This window comes from Coloeus monedula, assembly GCF_965178545.1.
Source record: "Coloeus monedula genome assembly, chromosome: 3".
In the NCBI taxonomy this organism is placed as follows: domain Eukaryota; kingdom Metazoa; phylum Chordata; class Aves; order Passeriformes; family Corvidae; genus Coloeus; species Coloeus monedula.
This window is the reverse complement of record NC_138783.1, coordinates 3,220,181-3,235,464: the sequence shown is the minus strand read 5'-3', so window position 1 is coordinate 3,235,464 and position 15,284 is coordinate 3,220,181. Positions and strand designations below refer to the sequence as shown.

The window sequence follows — 15,284 nt, the reverse complement described above, 5'->3', positions numbered from 1 at the left end:
TGCCTTTCCACTTCAATTTCCACAGGGCAAATGAAACTGATGGGAAGCATTTTGACAAAGGTACAGTTATTTCATCCAGTAGCCTGACATGACTCCAAATGCGGGTATTACATTTCATGTTCCTGGGACAGATCCTTTTCACAGGAACACAGGATCATCTGCATACTCAAATTGCAAGAACTTTACAGCCTCTCAAGTTTTCAGAGACACTGCTGATAATTTAATACTACAGGGCCACCACAAACATTTTTCATCCCAAAGCAGGGGAAAGGATAACTTTGTGAAAGCTCACACAGCAAAGAGTGAGGTTTCAGAACCTCTGATGCATTTGTTTGCCTCACCAGAAGGTACAGCAGTGTTCTGAGGGCAAACTGTGTAACATACACATAAAATATACTAAATGTTTTCAAAGTGAAGGAAGGCAGATTTGGATTTGATATTAAAAAGAAATTCTTTTTTACAGTGAGGGCAATGAGACACTGGAACAGGCTGCCCAGAGAAGGTGTGGATACTCCAACCGCAGTGTTTAATTTAAGGTTGGATGGGACTTTGCAACCTGGTCTAGTGGAAGGTGTCCCTGTCCACAGCAAGAAAGCTGGAACTGGATGCTTTTCAAGGTCCCTTCCAAGGCAAACCATCCTGTGATTCTATGAAATTAATAAACGTGCAGTGTCACACATCCCCATTTCCACAAGTGCAACTCATCTACATCTGTTCTTCAAAACAACATTTTTAAAAACAGTGATTATAACCTTCCACCTGGGAAAGAACCCTTGGGGATGAAAGGGTTCCACTTTGCTTCAAGACAAGCATAGGCTGTAATATACACACCATTATTCTTTCAACTCATTTTTGCAAGCTCAAAAATAGAAGACTATCAATAAATAATAAAAAAAAACCTGGTGTTGATCTACCTGCTGACCTTTGCATCTGTAAACAAAAGACAGCTTTTAACCAGTAAACAACTTAGCAAATATGAAACCTGTTCTGCCAGTGCTTGCAGCACCTAAGATGACACTACGTCCAAATCAGTTCCTACAGAAACACAGATTTCTAGATGTGTTTAGAGAGAAAGCAGGATTTCCATGACTTCAGACCACTGAAAACCATTTTATTTAAAAACATACTGTATTAGAACCAAGTTAGTAAATAAAAATACCAAAACCAGTGCAAAACTCTACCACATTAGGCCTCTTATTCTAGAATCCAAATCCCTTTGAAAGCACCACCCTGAGAACAATACAAAGCATCCTTGACTTCCTAAGGACTTCTCAGAGGCCCACAAGCCCACACTGGAAGGCACATTCAGGATTTTAAGTTAAAATAAGTTAAATTTCTTCCTTTCTTTTTATCAGGAATTATTATTAACACTTAAAATTCAGTTGCCTTGGACATGTGCATATGCACATACTGTATTTAAATCAATATAAATTTATCACATACTGCTTCTGAACAACCAACAGGCATCAGGTGGAGGACCTTTTCTTTAATTTAGCTACGTACATGGGACCCCACGCTCTCCCTTTCTCTGGGAGAACCAGCAGTTCGTGCTGCTGCGTTCCACTGAGGAAAGTGAATTCCTGGGAAACACCTCTGGCCAGCTCACTTATATCCACAGGCATCACATCCCTGCAGGAGTTCAGGATGAGATTGATCACATCGGTGTTTTCTGCCTTGGACAGGGTGCACGTGGAATAGACCAAGGACCCACCGGGACGCAGGGCTTTGATAGCAGACCTGCAGAGAACAACAGAGAGGGAAAAGGGGAAAAAATCAACATCAGAAGGGACATACTGCTAGAGGGAGAATGTGTAGACTTATAAATCCAGACTATAAATAAATATGACAAAAACAGCATTATGAAAATGTCTTCACTGTACATAACTGACAGTTCAGGAAACCACCCACAACACGACTTTGCTTTCTCATTTATTATTGTATTCTCAGTTAGCTGAAGGTACTTTTTACACCCCAGTGACAAGTACAAAGCAGCACCCATTCAGAATATACATCAAGCACTGCTGTGCTCAGCTCTGCTGTGAAAGTGCTGCAACTGTGCTTACAAAATGGGTTACCTCACATCAAAAGGGCCAGCTAGACGTGGCAAGATGCTTGTGTGAACAAATATCAGAATGGACACTTGCAGTAATGGCCTGAATTCATGACTGGGCTGTAATCTTAGAAACATTCCTGCTAATTCTGCAACTTATTTAGCAAGGTAAGAGGATTTGGGGGTGTCACTGAGCCACTGCTTTTCAACCTGTTTTCCTAAGGATCATATATTGTTTGTTTATGTACCCTTCACTTATTAACATGTTGACAAATTTTGACTAAAGGCAAAATAGTGGCTTAAAGCCTGAAAGCTTCACAACTACTGGCAGGTGGAGGAAACAGAGGTTCTTCTTTATCACTTTACCACTGAAACTGAGTTTAAATAAACTGCTTATTTCCCAGTACAGCAGATATGCCAAGTCCTTACTCAGACACATAAATATAACCTATGAGTGGATAGAAATAAGATACGCAAACCATATTCACCTGCTGCAAATTAAGGGAGTAAGAAGATAAATCAAAAATCTTGCACCACCACCATTTCTAAAACAGGAAGCTACACAAAAGGTTCATTTGCTATTAAAACACTGTCTGAAGATAAATCCCATTAAATCATACATTTCTGAGCCATTTTTGGCTCAAAGACTGAATTGTAAGCTGGTATTCAGATACTACAGGCAAATAGCACGTTAAATATAATTGCTCCCTCAGTAAGATTCCCTTTGTTTAATAACAAGAAAATCAGAACAGGTGAATGGTGTAAATGACACTGAACAATCAGAGATTTGTAGATATTACTGACAATACTGTGCTCACACCCCCCAGGAAAAAAATATCCTGGGACAAATAAAAAGAAGAAAAGCAAAGAAAAAGAAACAACCATCTCCTCAAACCAGATGAGGTGAGCAGTCCCCAAAGGCAGAAATTCTGATTCCAGGTCTAGATAAACAAAGACAATGCCATGGAAATAGCAATTCCTCCAGAAAGCTGAGGACTTCCCATGAGTGGTATCTGACCAAAACAGTTAAGAAAGGACAGAAGAAAATACAAGGGGGGGGAAGATAAACCCTTTTAACAGAATTGGGACTTTTTGGCAAAAGAATCAATAAAGAAAAGCTTCAGCACAAACAGGATCAAAGCTGATCGCAGATGAAAACTGCTCTGAAAATCCTGCCCAAAATAATATGGGAACACCAGGACAAATGACTGCTTCAGACAGCGATAAGACCAGGTGAAAACTCCTGTACTATACCAAATCTACTTCTCTTGGTAGTCCACACATTACCTTGCCCAATTTTTCTGTGAGCCTTGGTTAAGGTAATCAGCAAGCAAAGTACATATTTCACTGAAGTCTATGATTTTCCAATTTTACTCAGCATAAAAGGACAGAGCTCTCTCAAGTGATGGTGCTCTAAGAAAAAAATATGTGTTAAATGCCTCTGTTGCATCAATCTTCAGGAAAAACACGGAGAGCGAGCATAGATAACCTTAGTGAGGGAGCAATTCCAAATTCAGCCTGTTATAGCCAAAACCAGGTTACAGTGCACTGAGGTAGCCTAAATACTTTCAGTTTAACGGGCCTAGTGCACTCATTCGAGGATACTCTGAAAATAAGTTAAACCTATTAATCAATTAAACCTACAAGGTTATCTCACACCCCAAGTAGCTTTTCAAAGCCTGCAGAAATGTTTGAGAATGTTCCTGCCACAGCTTGGTAGAGCACAACATTCACACTGCCACCTTGAGACAGTCAAAGAGAGCAGGGGGAACCCTGACATCCCTCCCAGCTCTCATCTTCTAAAATTCTGCACTTACCAGCAGGCATTTAAATGCTTGGCTCCAGATATTCATGCTGGCATCCCAACACATATTTACTCCACAGAGGGTTCCAAAAGCAGCGTTTCTGGGCCCAAAAGCTGTCCCCAAAAGCTGTCCCGCTTTCTCTTCAGCTCCTCTCCTTGTCAGCAGCTGCCCATTTAAAAGGGTGGGGCTCATGCTGCTGCTCTTGGCCTGAGGAACCACAGTGCACCCAGAAATATGGAATTAACTGCTAAATTAATGCAAAGCAGGCTTGTGCAACCCTCCCTTCTCGTAAACAACAAACCAGCAAGAGACCCTGATGTCTCTTTGACCCCACTGTCTCTTGGCCTCACATCCATTTGGGGAAATTCAAAAGCACTTTTTTCCCCCATGTATTAGATCTTGCTTTTATCTTTCAGATTAGAACTCAAAGAGAACAGAGCTGAAGTCTAAATGGGCTCTCAAAAAGTCGAGCTGATCTTCACATTTTTATCAGAATCCAGCTATGTAACTCATTTTTGACAGACTTACCCCTGCCAAGCTACACCTTTTCCATGCATGCACGAGTGCCAAGCCCTGAGGGCAGCCAGCGAGCTTGGAAATGCTTTAATGTAACAATTGAGATGTACTTTTAGCAGACCTGAGAATTTTACTCCTAGAAGCAGATAATGGCAACCACTTTCCTACTCCTAAGATAGGTACTAAGTAAGCATTTAGGGAATAGAGAAAATTCTTTTACCATGTAGGAGTGGGAAAGGTAAAAGATAAAGCTATATACCAAAAAGTAGACGTAGCTACACTTTACAGGGTTAAAAGCCTGGACACCTGCTAAATGTCTTTTTCTTCCCATACAGAAGGCAACAACTCCTTCAGACAACATTTTCAAGGGCATCATGCTCCTCCAACTGAGTCCATCAGAGGAAAGAGCAGCACAGGCCTCTGAAGGAAAACTTGAAAATCTCACCTCAAAACCCCCGTGTCTAAACCTCAGCCTGTGAATCTTCACTGGCCCATGACCCAGAAAGGTCAGCCTGCTCAGGGCAGTTCTCTTTATTTTGAACTTAAACCCTGAATTAAAATATCTGAGGAGAATGACTTCAGGCAGCAAGGTTAATCAATGTATCTATCCATCTTGTCAAGTGCAGCAACAGTTGTTTCAGTCCCTGGGCTCAAAGTCAATGCCCGCCAGCCCTGATTAAGCCGTGCTTGGCTTCTGATAAACCTGCAGGGAGCTGCAAAACTCCAAGTGTGGAAGTGCTGGGCTCAAAGTCACACAGGGTGACACTGAGCTGGGCAAGCAGAGCCAGGGAGTTTGGTCCTCTCATCATCAGCATCACGGAGAATTCATTAATGAGAGGAATTGCTCATCAGTGAATTGTTCAAATACATTTAAGAAACTTCCTCTGTAATCACTGGAGGGAAACAAGCTCATCCAAAGGGCAGGTTGGAGATGAAGCAAAACTTAATCCTACTGTAACTCCACCATCTAGGAATTAAGATTTCTCTTTCATTGGGAATCTTAATTATCGATGCTCAGCTGAAGGAATTCGGTGCTCGTTCCTTTGTGACTCTCAAAAATGGGCTTCAATTCTAGAATGCTTTGACAGGATGCTAAAACATTTTTTTCACCTTGCTCTTATTACAATGCCCTGTTTAAAAAACCCCCACATTATTTAGAGGCAATTAATCTGCAGTTATTTTTCTCTTAGCGGTACACATGACATTTGTGTTTACTAAGAGCTAAAACTTCCAGCTGAAATAAAGATCTACTTATCCTTAATTTCATAATTTTATTTCAGGTATATATGTTTCCTGTAATTAATTTTACATGTTTAGAGCCACTAATACTGCAAGGTTTCATGCTTCACATGAAGATACATCAGAACACACATCAGAAGTCCCGGAAACTTTTTCTGGAGCCTCTTTCTGTCCATCTCATTCAACAAGTTCTGTAAAACAAATTAACACATGCAGACTGCTCCCCTCCTCATTCTAAATAAGATTTTACAGCACTAACAAAAAAAATTTTAAAGTACTTTATATTTTTGCAGGGTGTGTCTCTGGGTACAAGTCCATATTGTACTGTGGAGGTCAGAGGTACAACAGATGCATTAATCTAACTCCCTCTATTACAGAAGTACTGGAACAGACTTTTTAAAGAAATATATTATTTTAAAGCTCCTTCTTTAAAAAATTCTCAATATTTACTAAATTAGGAAAAACAAAACAGCATTACTGTTTAATATCTCAGGGAACAAAGGTTATGCTAGAGCCACACGACAATGCCAAACCCAAAAATCTGTTACATGCAACTAAAATGTAGTTAGCCAGGAACTAAACAGGATTTTTCCCATTTACAGAAAATGAGACATAATGGGATGACTTTTTTCACTCTAAAAGTCTTGGCGTCTCAAAGATCCTTTTAAAAACGGGCAGACACAAAAATATATATTTCATACTATAGGTAGCACCTGCATTTCCAGCCTATCCTCCTGTGCTTGGGTTTATGTTGCACACCATGGGAAGGGGCAGAATTAATTATGTTAATCATTCAACCATTTTCAGTATTAAAGTGCAAAGATGACACATTTTAAAACAACACTTCAACAGTGCCATCTTTTGGCAACTACAACGTATTTCTGCTCCATAGGCAAGATAATGTCTCATCAGAATAAAAAATGCCAATTCTATTCTTTTTATTGACTTAAAATATCCACATTACCTTTTGCCTCTCACAAAAGTCCAGATACTTTGTGGTAATATGACCTGCATGTTACAGGTTTTGCTTTTGTTTCTTCAAACCTGGTCAAAATGATAAAGAAACTCCTGCAGTGTCAAAATGCCAATTTTTTTTAATACTTTATGATGGGCAGTGACAGTAGTTCAAGCACTCCCTCTGCTCCTTTCTAAATAAACTTTGCTCCTGTGGAGAAACACTGCAGCTCAGAGTAACAGGAGAATCATGAAAGTCAACTGCTTTTTTCAGCACTGAACTGAATCATAAATAAAAGGAGAGACAGGTATCAAAAACCTCTCAACTAAACAACCAAAACCCACAAATCCAAAAAAACCCCCTCTGTTCTACCCTAGCCAAAATTTGTCCTGAAAATTCTGATAAGCAACAAATCTATAGCAAATAATTCTAAATTATTCTAAAGCAAAGAGCAAACGTTCAGCTAGAATTATTGATCTTTGTCCTCCAATGCATGGTGACTTCTGAAATACTTATCCTGTTAAAACAGGGATATGAGACAGCCCAGAAGGGAGAATGAAAGACCTTTGAAACCCACTACAAACCCTGCCACACAACTTCAGGGTTAGTGGTTATCCTCACAGCTTGTGAAACACACAAAGGACTGAAGGTGGAATTAAAGCAAAATTTGTGTCTGAATTAAAATATGTGATCCCAAAAAACTGCTGAGCAGCTTATTTGTTTATTCATAGTTATTTATACATTCAATAAGCTTGGCTTTGCAACATATCCTAAGGGGCTTGATCCATAAGTTATTTACAGGGTGCTGCTACACTTAAAAACACTTTAACACCTCTGATTGAACACCTGGAGCCACAGCAGTGGCCACAGCTGTCACTCTTTGTGAAGAAATTCCAACCAACCATTTAAAATCTCCAACAGAACCAAAAGCGTTTTGGGGAATGGCACAGCACAAACACACAAAATATTCAGCTTTTGTAAGACAGAAAGCTGCTAAACAATCCTATCATCGACAAAACCCACAGCAGATCTGTTGGTCCAACAGTTGGAATTCTCAAAAATTCCCAGTGGAGCTAATTGATGAGATGGTTTTGGACAATAAGAGGATTAACTGGACAGCTACAGAGGAGCAAAGGGAAAGATGCCAGGGGAAGAGCTGAAGAACAGTGTGATGAAGCAATTCTCAGCACAATTTACTCCTCACAGCAGAAATGGAACATTGGTGACATATGCTAAATATATGATTTTATATTTATAAGCACAATTTTGCCTTCACTCTACAACCACAAAAAAGCCCAACTAAGAGCACGCAATTCCTCTCCTGCAGAAAACTCCACAATTCAGTGAAAATACAGAGCTGCTTAATTACTCAGAGATGTGGTGCATAGAAGAGTTCCAGCAGTCTGAATGCCTTTGCTGAGTTTTCTAAATTGTATTTTGTTGGATTTCTTTTCTGCTGAGCCCTAACACAAGCTCCTTTCAGCTGCAGAAACCAGTCTAAGAATAATTACAACATCCATAACAGTTTAACCACTATGCAATTGGGCATTCAAGCTTAGCCCAAAATCTAATTTCTCTCTGAGAACTGGTAACATTGGTAAATTTGCTTTTGGGAACCACTGTATTTTGTGTTAGCATTTAGCATCAGGAAATGAATATTCCTTTTTTTTACTTTGCAATTTGTTTTCTGCATGAACACTCCAAATAATAACAAGATTTGCAGTGTGTTCTTGGATTAGAGCACTCAGCAGGGATGCTTTGGTTTGGGTACGAGCAATCATTACAATCTCAATTTCCATCAAATCAGTGGTGCCCTCATTGCTCAGAACATTTGCTGTTCAGCATTTATATCACTTATTTACATTTCAGATTTTATGCAGGCTGCAGGAGAAAGACTGCTGCATCAGTTTCTTCCAGATCTTCATTCTTTGAAGCCTCTATGTGCTTAATTAATTACATTGTATTGCAAACGCTACTTTTCCTTCCTTAACTTCCCTCTTTGATGTTCCCACTTCCCCCTAAGCAGATCCATAAAAACAGATTACAAGTGAAGCATTTCCTTAATTAAGAAGGAGAGAATCTCAAATTTTAGGCCGAGTGTTGCTTGAAAGAAATAAAAATGAAATGCAAAGCAGAGTTCTATTCTTCTCATTTTTACGTTACCCTTACACTTAATCCTCCTGCTAAATTGAAATAATGTTTGGACCTTCAAGCTTCACCTTCAAATCACAGAGTGTTTCACAGAATCCCAGGATGGTTTCGGGTAGAAGGGACCTTAAAGCTCATCCAGTCCCACCCCCTGCCATGGGCAGGGACACCTTCCACTATCCCAGGTTGCTCCAAGCTCCGTCCAACCTGGCCTTGGACACTTCCAGGGATCCAGAGGCAGCCACAGCTTCCCTGGGCATCCTGTGCCAGGGCCTCACCTCCCTCACAGTCAAGAATTTTTATCCTAATATCCCATCTAAACCCACTGCCTCTCAGTCTGAAGCCATTCCCCCTGGTCCTGTCTCTCCAGGCTCTTTCAATGTATTTCTCACAATACTCTCCACAAACCTGCTGGGATTCACCCTGACAATTGTTTTTGTTTACAGACACAAGAACCAAGGTCAGGAACACATGGGAGCATAAAGCACCAGGAGATCTGGACCAATGAACCAGAGAGAGCCCTGCATGAGCTGGCTCATTTAAAAAGCAGTACAACTGGATTCATGGAGGCTCAGCCCTCCTGAATATTACTGGAAGTACTGGAGAAGGGATTCAAACCCAATTTTTAAAATTATTTATAATTATGCACTCTAGTCGTAAAGCAGAGGCTTGAATAGGGGAGCATCCCACAATTTTAGTTCTAATGCACTTGTCATGAAACATTCAGCCTTTTCTGATCTTGCTTTATCATTTCCTTTTTCCCCTTTCCCATGGGATCTGAGATGCCTTTAGAAATGGGAATTCATCCTAAAGTGATCAGGTAAAAAGAACAATAACCAGCCAGTGAGCAGCTATACTTCAAGTATTTTAACCAATAACCCTTATAATATCTAACTCTTGAAAGTAGCTACTTATTTCATAGGCTCCAAAATATTTTAAAAGGCAAACAAAAATCCAGTGCACATCACAACAGACTGGTCAATCTACACAAGTACTCAGACCTATGCTGAGCAATAAAACGGAAATCACCATTCTTTTACTACAATTTAAATAGCAAAGGTATTTTGTCTTTACAAATTCTTATTACTGTTGCTAAAGTAAAGAATATTTTCAACAGAAAGTTCTCTGTCTATTTAGGAATAATTCAATTAAATCTGATTTGGGCTGACAGGAATGTGTATTTTTTTAAAAAACAAGGTTTCTGCTGTCATGAATTCTCCAGGATTACAATGTGGAATGATTTATGCAAATTCTCAAAATTTCTCTGCATGATGTATGCTTCCTTTTGCTACGGGTTCACAAATTGGATTTTCTATGTCAGATATTGAAAAGGGAAAACTGAAACAGGTCAGTGTTTTAAATGTGATTGATTTCTTCACAGGAAATGGATGACATGATGCATTACAGCAATAAGATCCTCATATTTCTGTTATAAATCACAGGTTTCTGCCAGGCCTTTTTCAACTGGAAGTCATGCAAAACTGTCTTGAACTGCAGTGGGAACTTTCCATAAAAAGTTTCTTCTTCTTTTCTATAATATGTTATTTTCCCCTCAATTTGCTTTGACAGATGGACTTCAGGCATGACAGTCACTGCACAAATACCACTCAAGTTTAGAAGGTTTTATTGAGAAGTCACTCTTTTTTTTCCCCCATGAGAAAAACTGTGCAGTTATACATGACAGCCTTGCTTTGGATTACTGGGGGGATGTTCTCAAAAATAAACAATCTTCTCTTTCACCCCCAAACTTCACATTCCTTTACTTTTTCTACCCTGTCAGGACTGGGAGCCTTTCTGTGCTACAAACAGTCAATAAGGAATGTATCTAAACCCATTTTAGCTGTGTCCACCTAAAATATTTTGATTTCATACCAGACTGTTGTGAGTCACCTGCAAACGGACATTTCTGTGAATTACGTGAGTTAAGAGGACCAAAGCCCTGCTGCTGATATCACCCACACAGATTTCCACATCATCTCAGACCCACTGATTGTTCTAAACAGCATCACAACCACATATTCCTGACATTATTTTCAGAGGAGAAACCCTGGGTTTGTTTATTAAACCATGACAAATCTTGCCCCCATGTAATTTTTATTAATTATAGGAAGTTCCTTTAACTTTTTGCACTTCTCACCTTAGGAGCTGGAATTGCAGAGAGGACAACTCCTTCCTTTGCATGAGCCTGAGCACAGCTTGCTGAGGGTCAGCAGAGAAGAGCCAACTTCTGTCATTTGAACAAGGAGCATCAACCAATACCTAATCAATTAATAAAATCAATAAGACAATTCACAACAAAGATGGTCACTTTTTGAACACCATGTGCCAAAATCTATTCAATTTTCTTTTGCAAATATTAAGAAACACCCTTTTCACTTTCCATTTTTAGGGGTGAAGTAATCCCATTACTATTTTGAGACGATTTTATGGTGTTAGCAGGTGGGGAGGTAAGAAATCAGTGCTACCAAAGTAAGCTCTACCTGAGTAGTTCCCTCCTGTTCCCCTCCCCCTCCTAATTACATATCATGCAAAAATTACAGCTACAAAGTCTTCAGAATTCACTCCTAAGGCTTAAAGGGTAACATCACCCAACACAGGAATAAATGCATGACAGGCTTCACAAAGTATTTCCTGAGACTCTACAAATCCTGTACGTGATTCTGTTCCCCTTGATAAGTCAGGCATTTTTGTGGGGGGCCAGGAAAAAAAAAAAGAGAAAATGAAAAATAGAGCAGCATAGGAAAAAAAGACTCAGAATGTGGAAATATAGTTTACCACTAATAATGTCACCTTGTCATAAGATTCAGGCTGAAGATCTCCAATCTTTCTACCATCCAGTTTCAAGACCATTACCAAGTTAATCAAAGCATCTGGGATGAAGGATTCTATTGTCTGCTCCAACCACCTCGACCTCAAATCATCATATTCATTACAGTGAAAATGACCTTAGAAAATTAAGAAAAAACAAAAAACAAAAACAAAAACAAAAAAGAAGTAAACACCCAAAGAGATGTCTTTATGATTTTTTCCTGTTTTGTTTTTACAACTATAAGGAGTTAGACCCATTTCAGAAGTTCTACTGCATTGCCATGACTACCATGCAGTTTATACCTTACGTGCCTGTGTTACTGCACTTTTTAGAATACCACTGAATTTTTGTAAACCAAAATAAATGTTAACATGCTCCTACAGAGCAAACCCCAAATATTTCCTTGCAAATCCTTCTGTAGCAATAGAATTCCACAGTAAAACAAGCTTTAACCATGACCCATCTCCAAAGAGTGAGTGCCTTCCTGGGCTCCTTGAGCCACCATCTAAATGAAGAGCATGCCTCATTTTATTAAATTGCCTTTTAAATAAATAAACATCAGTTTTGAGTATCTTAAGGTACACCTTAGCATTCACTGAGGTATATTAAGAATCAAATCCCTCCTATTTTACATTCTCAGCAACAGTTTGGTCTCTTCAGAAGCAGCCAGAGGACAGAAAAGTTGATTTGCTGTTTCATTTTCCCTAAACCTTTTCAAAGGACAACTCCTATTTAATTTACTTCATTAGCATCACCTCATTCCTCTAGAAGAGGGAGGGAAAGCCAGTTGTAATCAGCTGGTGCAGGTGGTTACAGTTATGGTCTCATCAGCAGGAGCACAAGGTGGTGTGAACAGTTCAAAACAATCATTACCCAAGCCAGCAAATAAACTCGGGAACAGCAATCCCAGCTTGCTTTAACTCCCTGGTCCAAGCTCCTGCTTGCTGCTGCCTTCTAAACACTGTGATTATCTCAGAATCTTTCTCCAACCAATTCATTACCATAAACCTTCTCCTTTTGCCTAGATCTGGCACATTTCATTTCTTATGCTCTGTTTTACATCAGCACACTTAAACTTACCTGTAATATTTGCACAGCACTGACAAAAGAGACAGTAGAGGAAAAGAACAAAATAAAAAGTAAAAAAAGGGACAAGTATTCTAAGATTGCAGATTATTTACATCCCTGTGCCAAGAAATTGACGTGGCTTTAAGTAACTTCTGGAGAAGTAACAGTGCAGAAAAAGCCCACAGAGCTACCCCACTTTTGCCTGTCACTCTGCAGTAACCTGTGTTAAAGTAAGGACTGCATTTTTAATCCTCTTTTAGGCAAACAGCCTTCATAAAAATCTTATTAAACAGCATGGAACTACTTGGAATACAAACTGTTGTTGGGGTTTTTTTCCTCCACCAGCACCTGGCCCCATTACCTGGACAGGCACACTGCAGAATAGCTACAGATTTCCCCCCTGGTGCAGCACAGAGATCCAGAACATCTTCCCCATCTTTCACCTCCAAGGCCAGCACGGGCAGCAGCGAGGCAGCATTGAGCAGGTAATACTCCTTCAGTTTGCCAGGCTGGTGTTTCTGGGCAGGGAATCTCCCAGGAGCTGGCCTGATGTAACACCTGAAGGCTGCTGGGAGGTAGGGCAGAGCTGCTGGAAAGGCAGGATGATATCCCTGCTCAGCCAGGCTGCTCTCCAGGCCAGGGCACCGGCTGAACTTGTTCAGCAGCAGGGCGTGCTGCCAGCACCACGGCGAGGTCAGCACATCTCTAGGGTGCAAAAAGGAAAAGACATTCAACTACTCATCAAATAAAATAGTGCAGGAAGCCTTTATTTACAATCTCACAATTGGCTGGTCGTGGTGTAATCAGAAATTACTAATTTTGGTTAGAAAAGTACCCAGGAAAATAATTTTAACAGGAAACCAAGACACTGTTTTTTTCTAATCATTGCATTTAAAACACCGATGTCTTCTGAAACAGGACATTCTCAATTTTTCTTATTTTACGTAGGAGATATAAATGTTGAAGCATGATGCTCTTCCTGACTACAAAGTACTTCCCTAGGGACAAAGAGTAACTGTAATATTAATTGTAAACAACAAAAATAATCACACACACAATGGCTTTGCAATGCTCATTCCAGCCAACACTGAAATGCCATTTTTACAAGTGTTCTTTTTTACATTTCATGTTCCGCAAACATTGGGCCAGTAAAACTTAAATCAACAGATATTCCTGGAAGACAGTCAGACAGCAGTGGTATGTGATAGAAACATGCTTGTTTGTATTTCAGTTTGCTCTTTCAGGCCTTTCTTACGTGGATTTTCTGTCTGAATTCCTCTTAGTAATTTTTCATTTAGTGTCAAAAAATATTCCTCAGGAGTATTCACTGCCTAAAGCAGAAAAACATTGAACCAACCTAAGAGCTTTTAAGTTGATTCAATTAAACTCATGCTATGCATCTATGCTTTTTGGTTTTTAATAATGAAGCTCTTTAGCAGCTGTGTGATCAAGAACCAAATTAAGTGACAGCCTTTGCCATATGCGTCATTACTAATTCAGTTCCTTACCTCTGCCCTTCCCTCCCCATCTCCCCAAAGCCACAGACCTGACACTGCTCCATGCATCTCCCAGTTCTGCCGTGTACTGCTTCTCAAAGTGATCCAGAACCGCCTGACAAATCTGCTTCTGGAGTTTCCCTTTTGTTTTGTTTTCCAGCTTCAGAGAAAGGAAGAAAAAAGAAAAGTAGTAAAGCCAAATTAAACCCGCCCTAGTTCTCACTAGAATTAATAAAAGACATTTTACTAATTACATCAACTTGGTATCAGTGATATCAGGATGCTTAAATATTAAGACTGCATCTGTATGCGACCAAAATGTAATAAAAATTTCAGAGAGCAAAGGAGTTAAGCGAGAGTACACTCTTCCTGCCTGCTCGGCTTGTTAATGAATACCTCTCCATATCCACTGTGCTGATAATCCAGTGGTTCCTGGGGCTCTGATGGAGTTTAAGCTTTTGGTTTCTACGCAACCCCCAAAGGTAAACAGTGAATTTCCCTCCCTAAGGGCACCCAGCAGCCGACCCGTCCCACCGCGGCACAGAGACGGCGGCGGGCGGGCGGCAGAACCGCAGGGACGGGGCTCCGGGCACCAGGGGTGGCTGTGGGGCCGGGAATTCTCTCTGCGGTGGAGCAGCTTCCCGCAGGAGGTACAAGAAATCCACGGGACGCTCGGGAGTGGGGAGGAGGGACGCGGGGAGAGCGAACGGGGCCGGCCGCGCTCTTTCCGCTCGCACGGCCCGCGCAGGAAGCGGCCGGGGCCCTCCCGCCGCGCTTCCGGCCCCGGCTCACCCGGCCCCGGCCCCGGCCCCGGCTCACCCGGCCCCGGCTCACCCGTGCCGGAGTGTCCCAGGCTGCCCGGCCCGGCCCCAGCGCGGCCCCGGCGCGGCAGGCGAGCGGCAGCGCCGGCCCCCGCATGGCCCGAACTCCCCGGGGCGGGGCGGCAGCGCCACGGCCCGGCCCCGCCCGCTCTCGTTCCCGGCGCTGCCGACGTGCACGGCTGGGAATGGGAGTTCTTCACAACACCATAAGGGCTTGGAACGGACCTGAAAGATGAGCTTGTCCCAACACCCTCGGCCAGCAGTGGGGACACAAGGCCCTAGAGGATCAAGTCCCCATCCAGCCTGGCTTTGAACATGCCACGGTTGGGGCATCGCACAACTTTCCTGGGGACCCTGGGCCCGTGTCTCACTACCCT

The 15,284-nt window shown here is 41.3% G+C and overlaps 1 protein-coding gene across 2 annotated transcripts; it reads right to left on the bottom strand.

Moving 5' to 3' along the window:
* Positions 1–1,227: 1,227 nt before the first annotated feature.
* On the bottom strand, positions 1,228–15,014 carry NSUN3 (NOP2/Sun RNA methyltransferase 3). Of its 2 annotated transcripts, none has more exons than XM_082279490.1 (6): positions 14,921–15,014; positions 14,137–14,246; positions 12,952–13,295; positions 11,489–11,658; positions 10,851–10,972; positions 1,228–1,737 (listed from the first exon to the last, which is right to left on the bottom strand). In XM_082279490.1, the coding sequence occupies exons 1-6, from the start codon at positions 15,002–15,004 to the stop codon at positions 1,467–1,469; spliced, it is 1,101 nt and encodes a 366-aa protein (XP_082135616.1). In that variant the 5' UTR covers positions 15,005–15,014; the 3' UTR covers positions 1,228–1,466. The 2 variants fall into 2 exon arrangements, with proteins under 2 accessions (XP_082135616.1, XP_082135617.1); XM_082279491.1 differs by having other exon boundaries at positions 11,504–11,658.
* Positions 15,015–15,284: the final 270 nt, after the last annotated feature.

Coding starts and splice junctions, on each gene's coding strand:
- NSUN3 (XM_082279490.1), bottom strand. CDS start 15,004: ATGCGGGGGCCGGCGCTGCCGCTCGCCTGCCGCGCCGGGGCCGCGCTG. Junction 13,296..14,136: donor GATGCATGGAGCAGTGTCAG/GTCTGTGGCTTT, acceptor TTTGCACCCTAG/AGATGTGCTGACCTCGCCGT. Junction 10,973..11,488: donor ACAAGGTGACATTATTAGTG/GTAAACTATATT, acceptor TTAATTGATTAG/GTATTGGTTGATGCTCCTTG.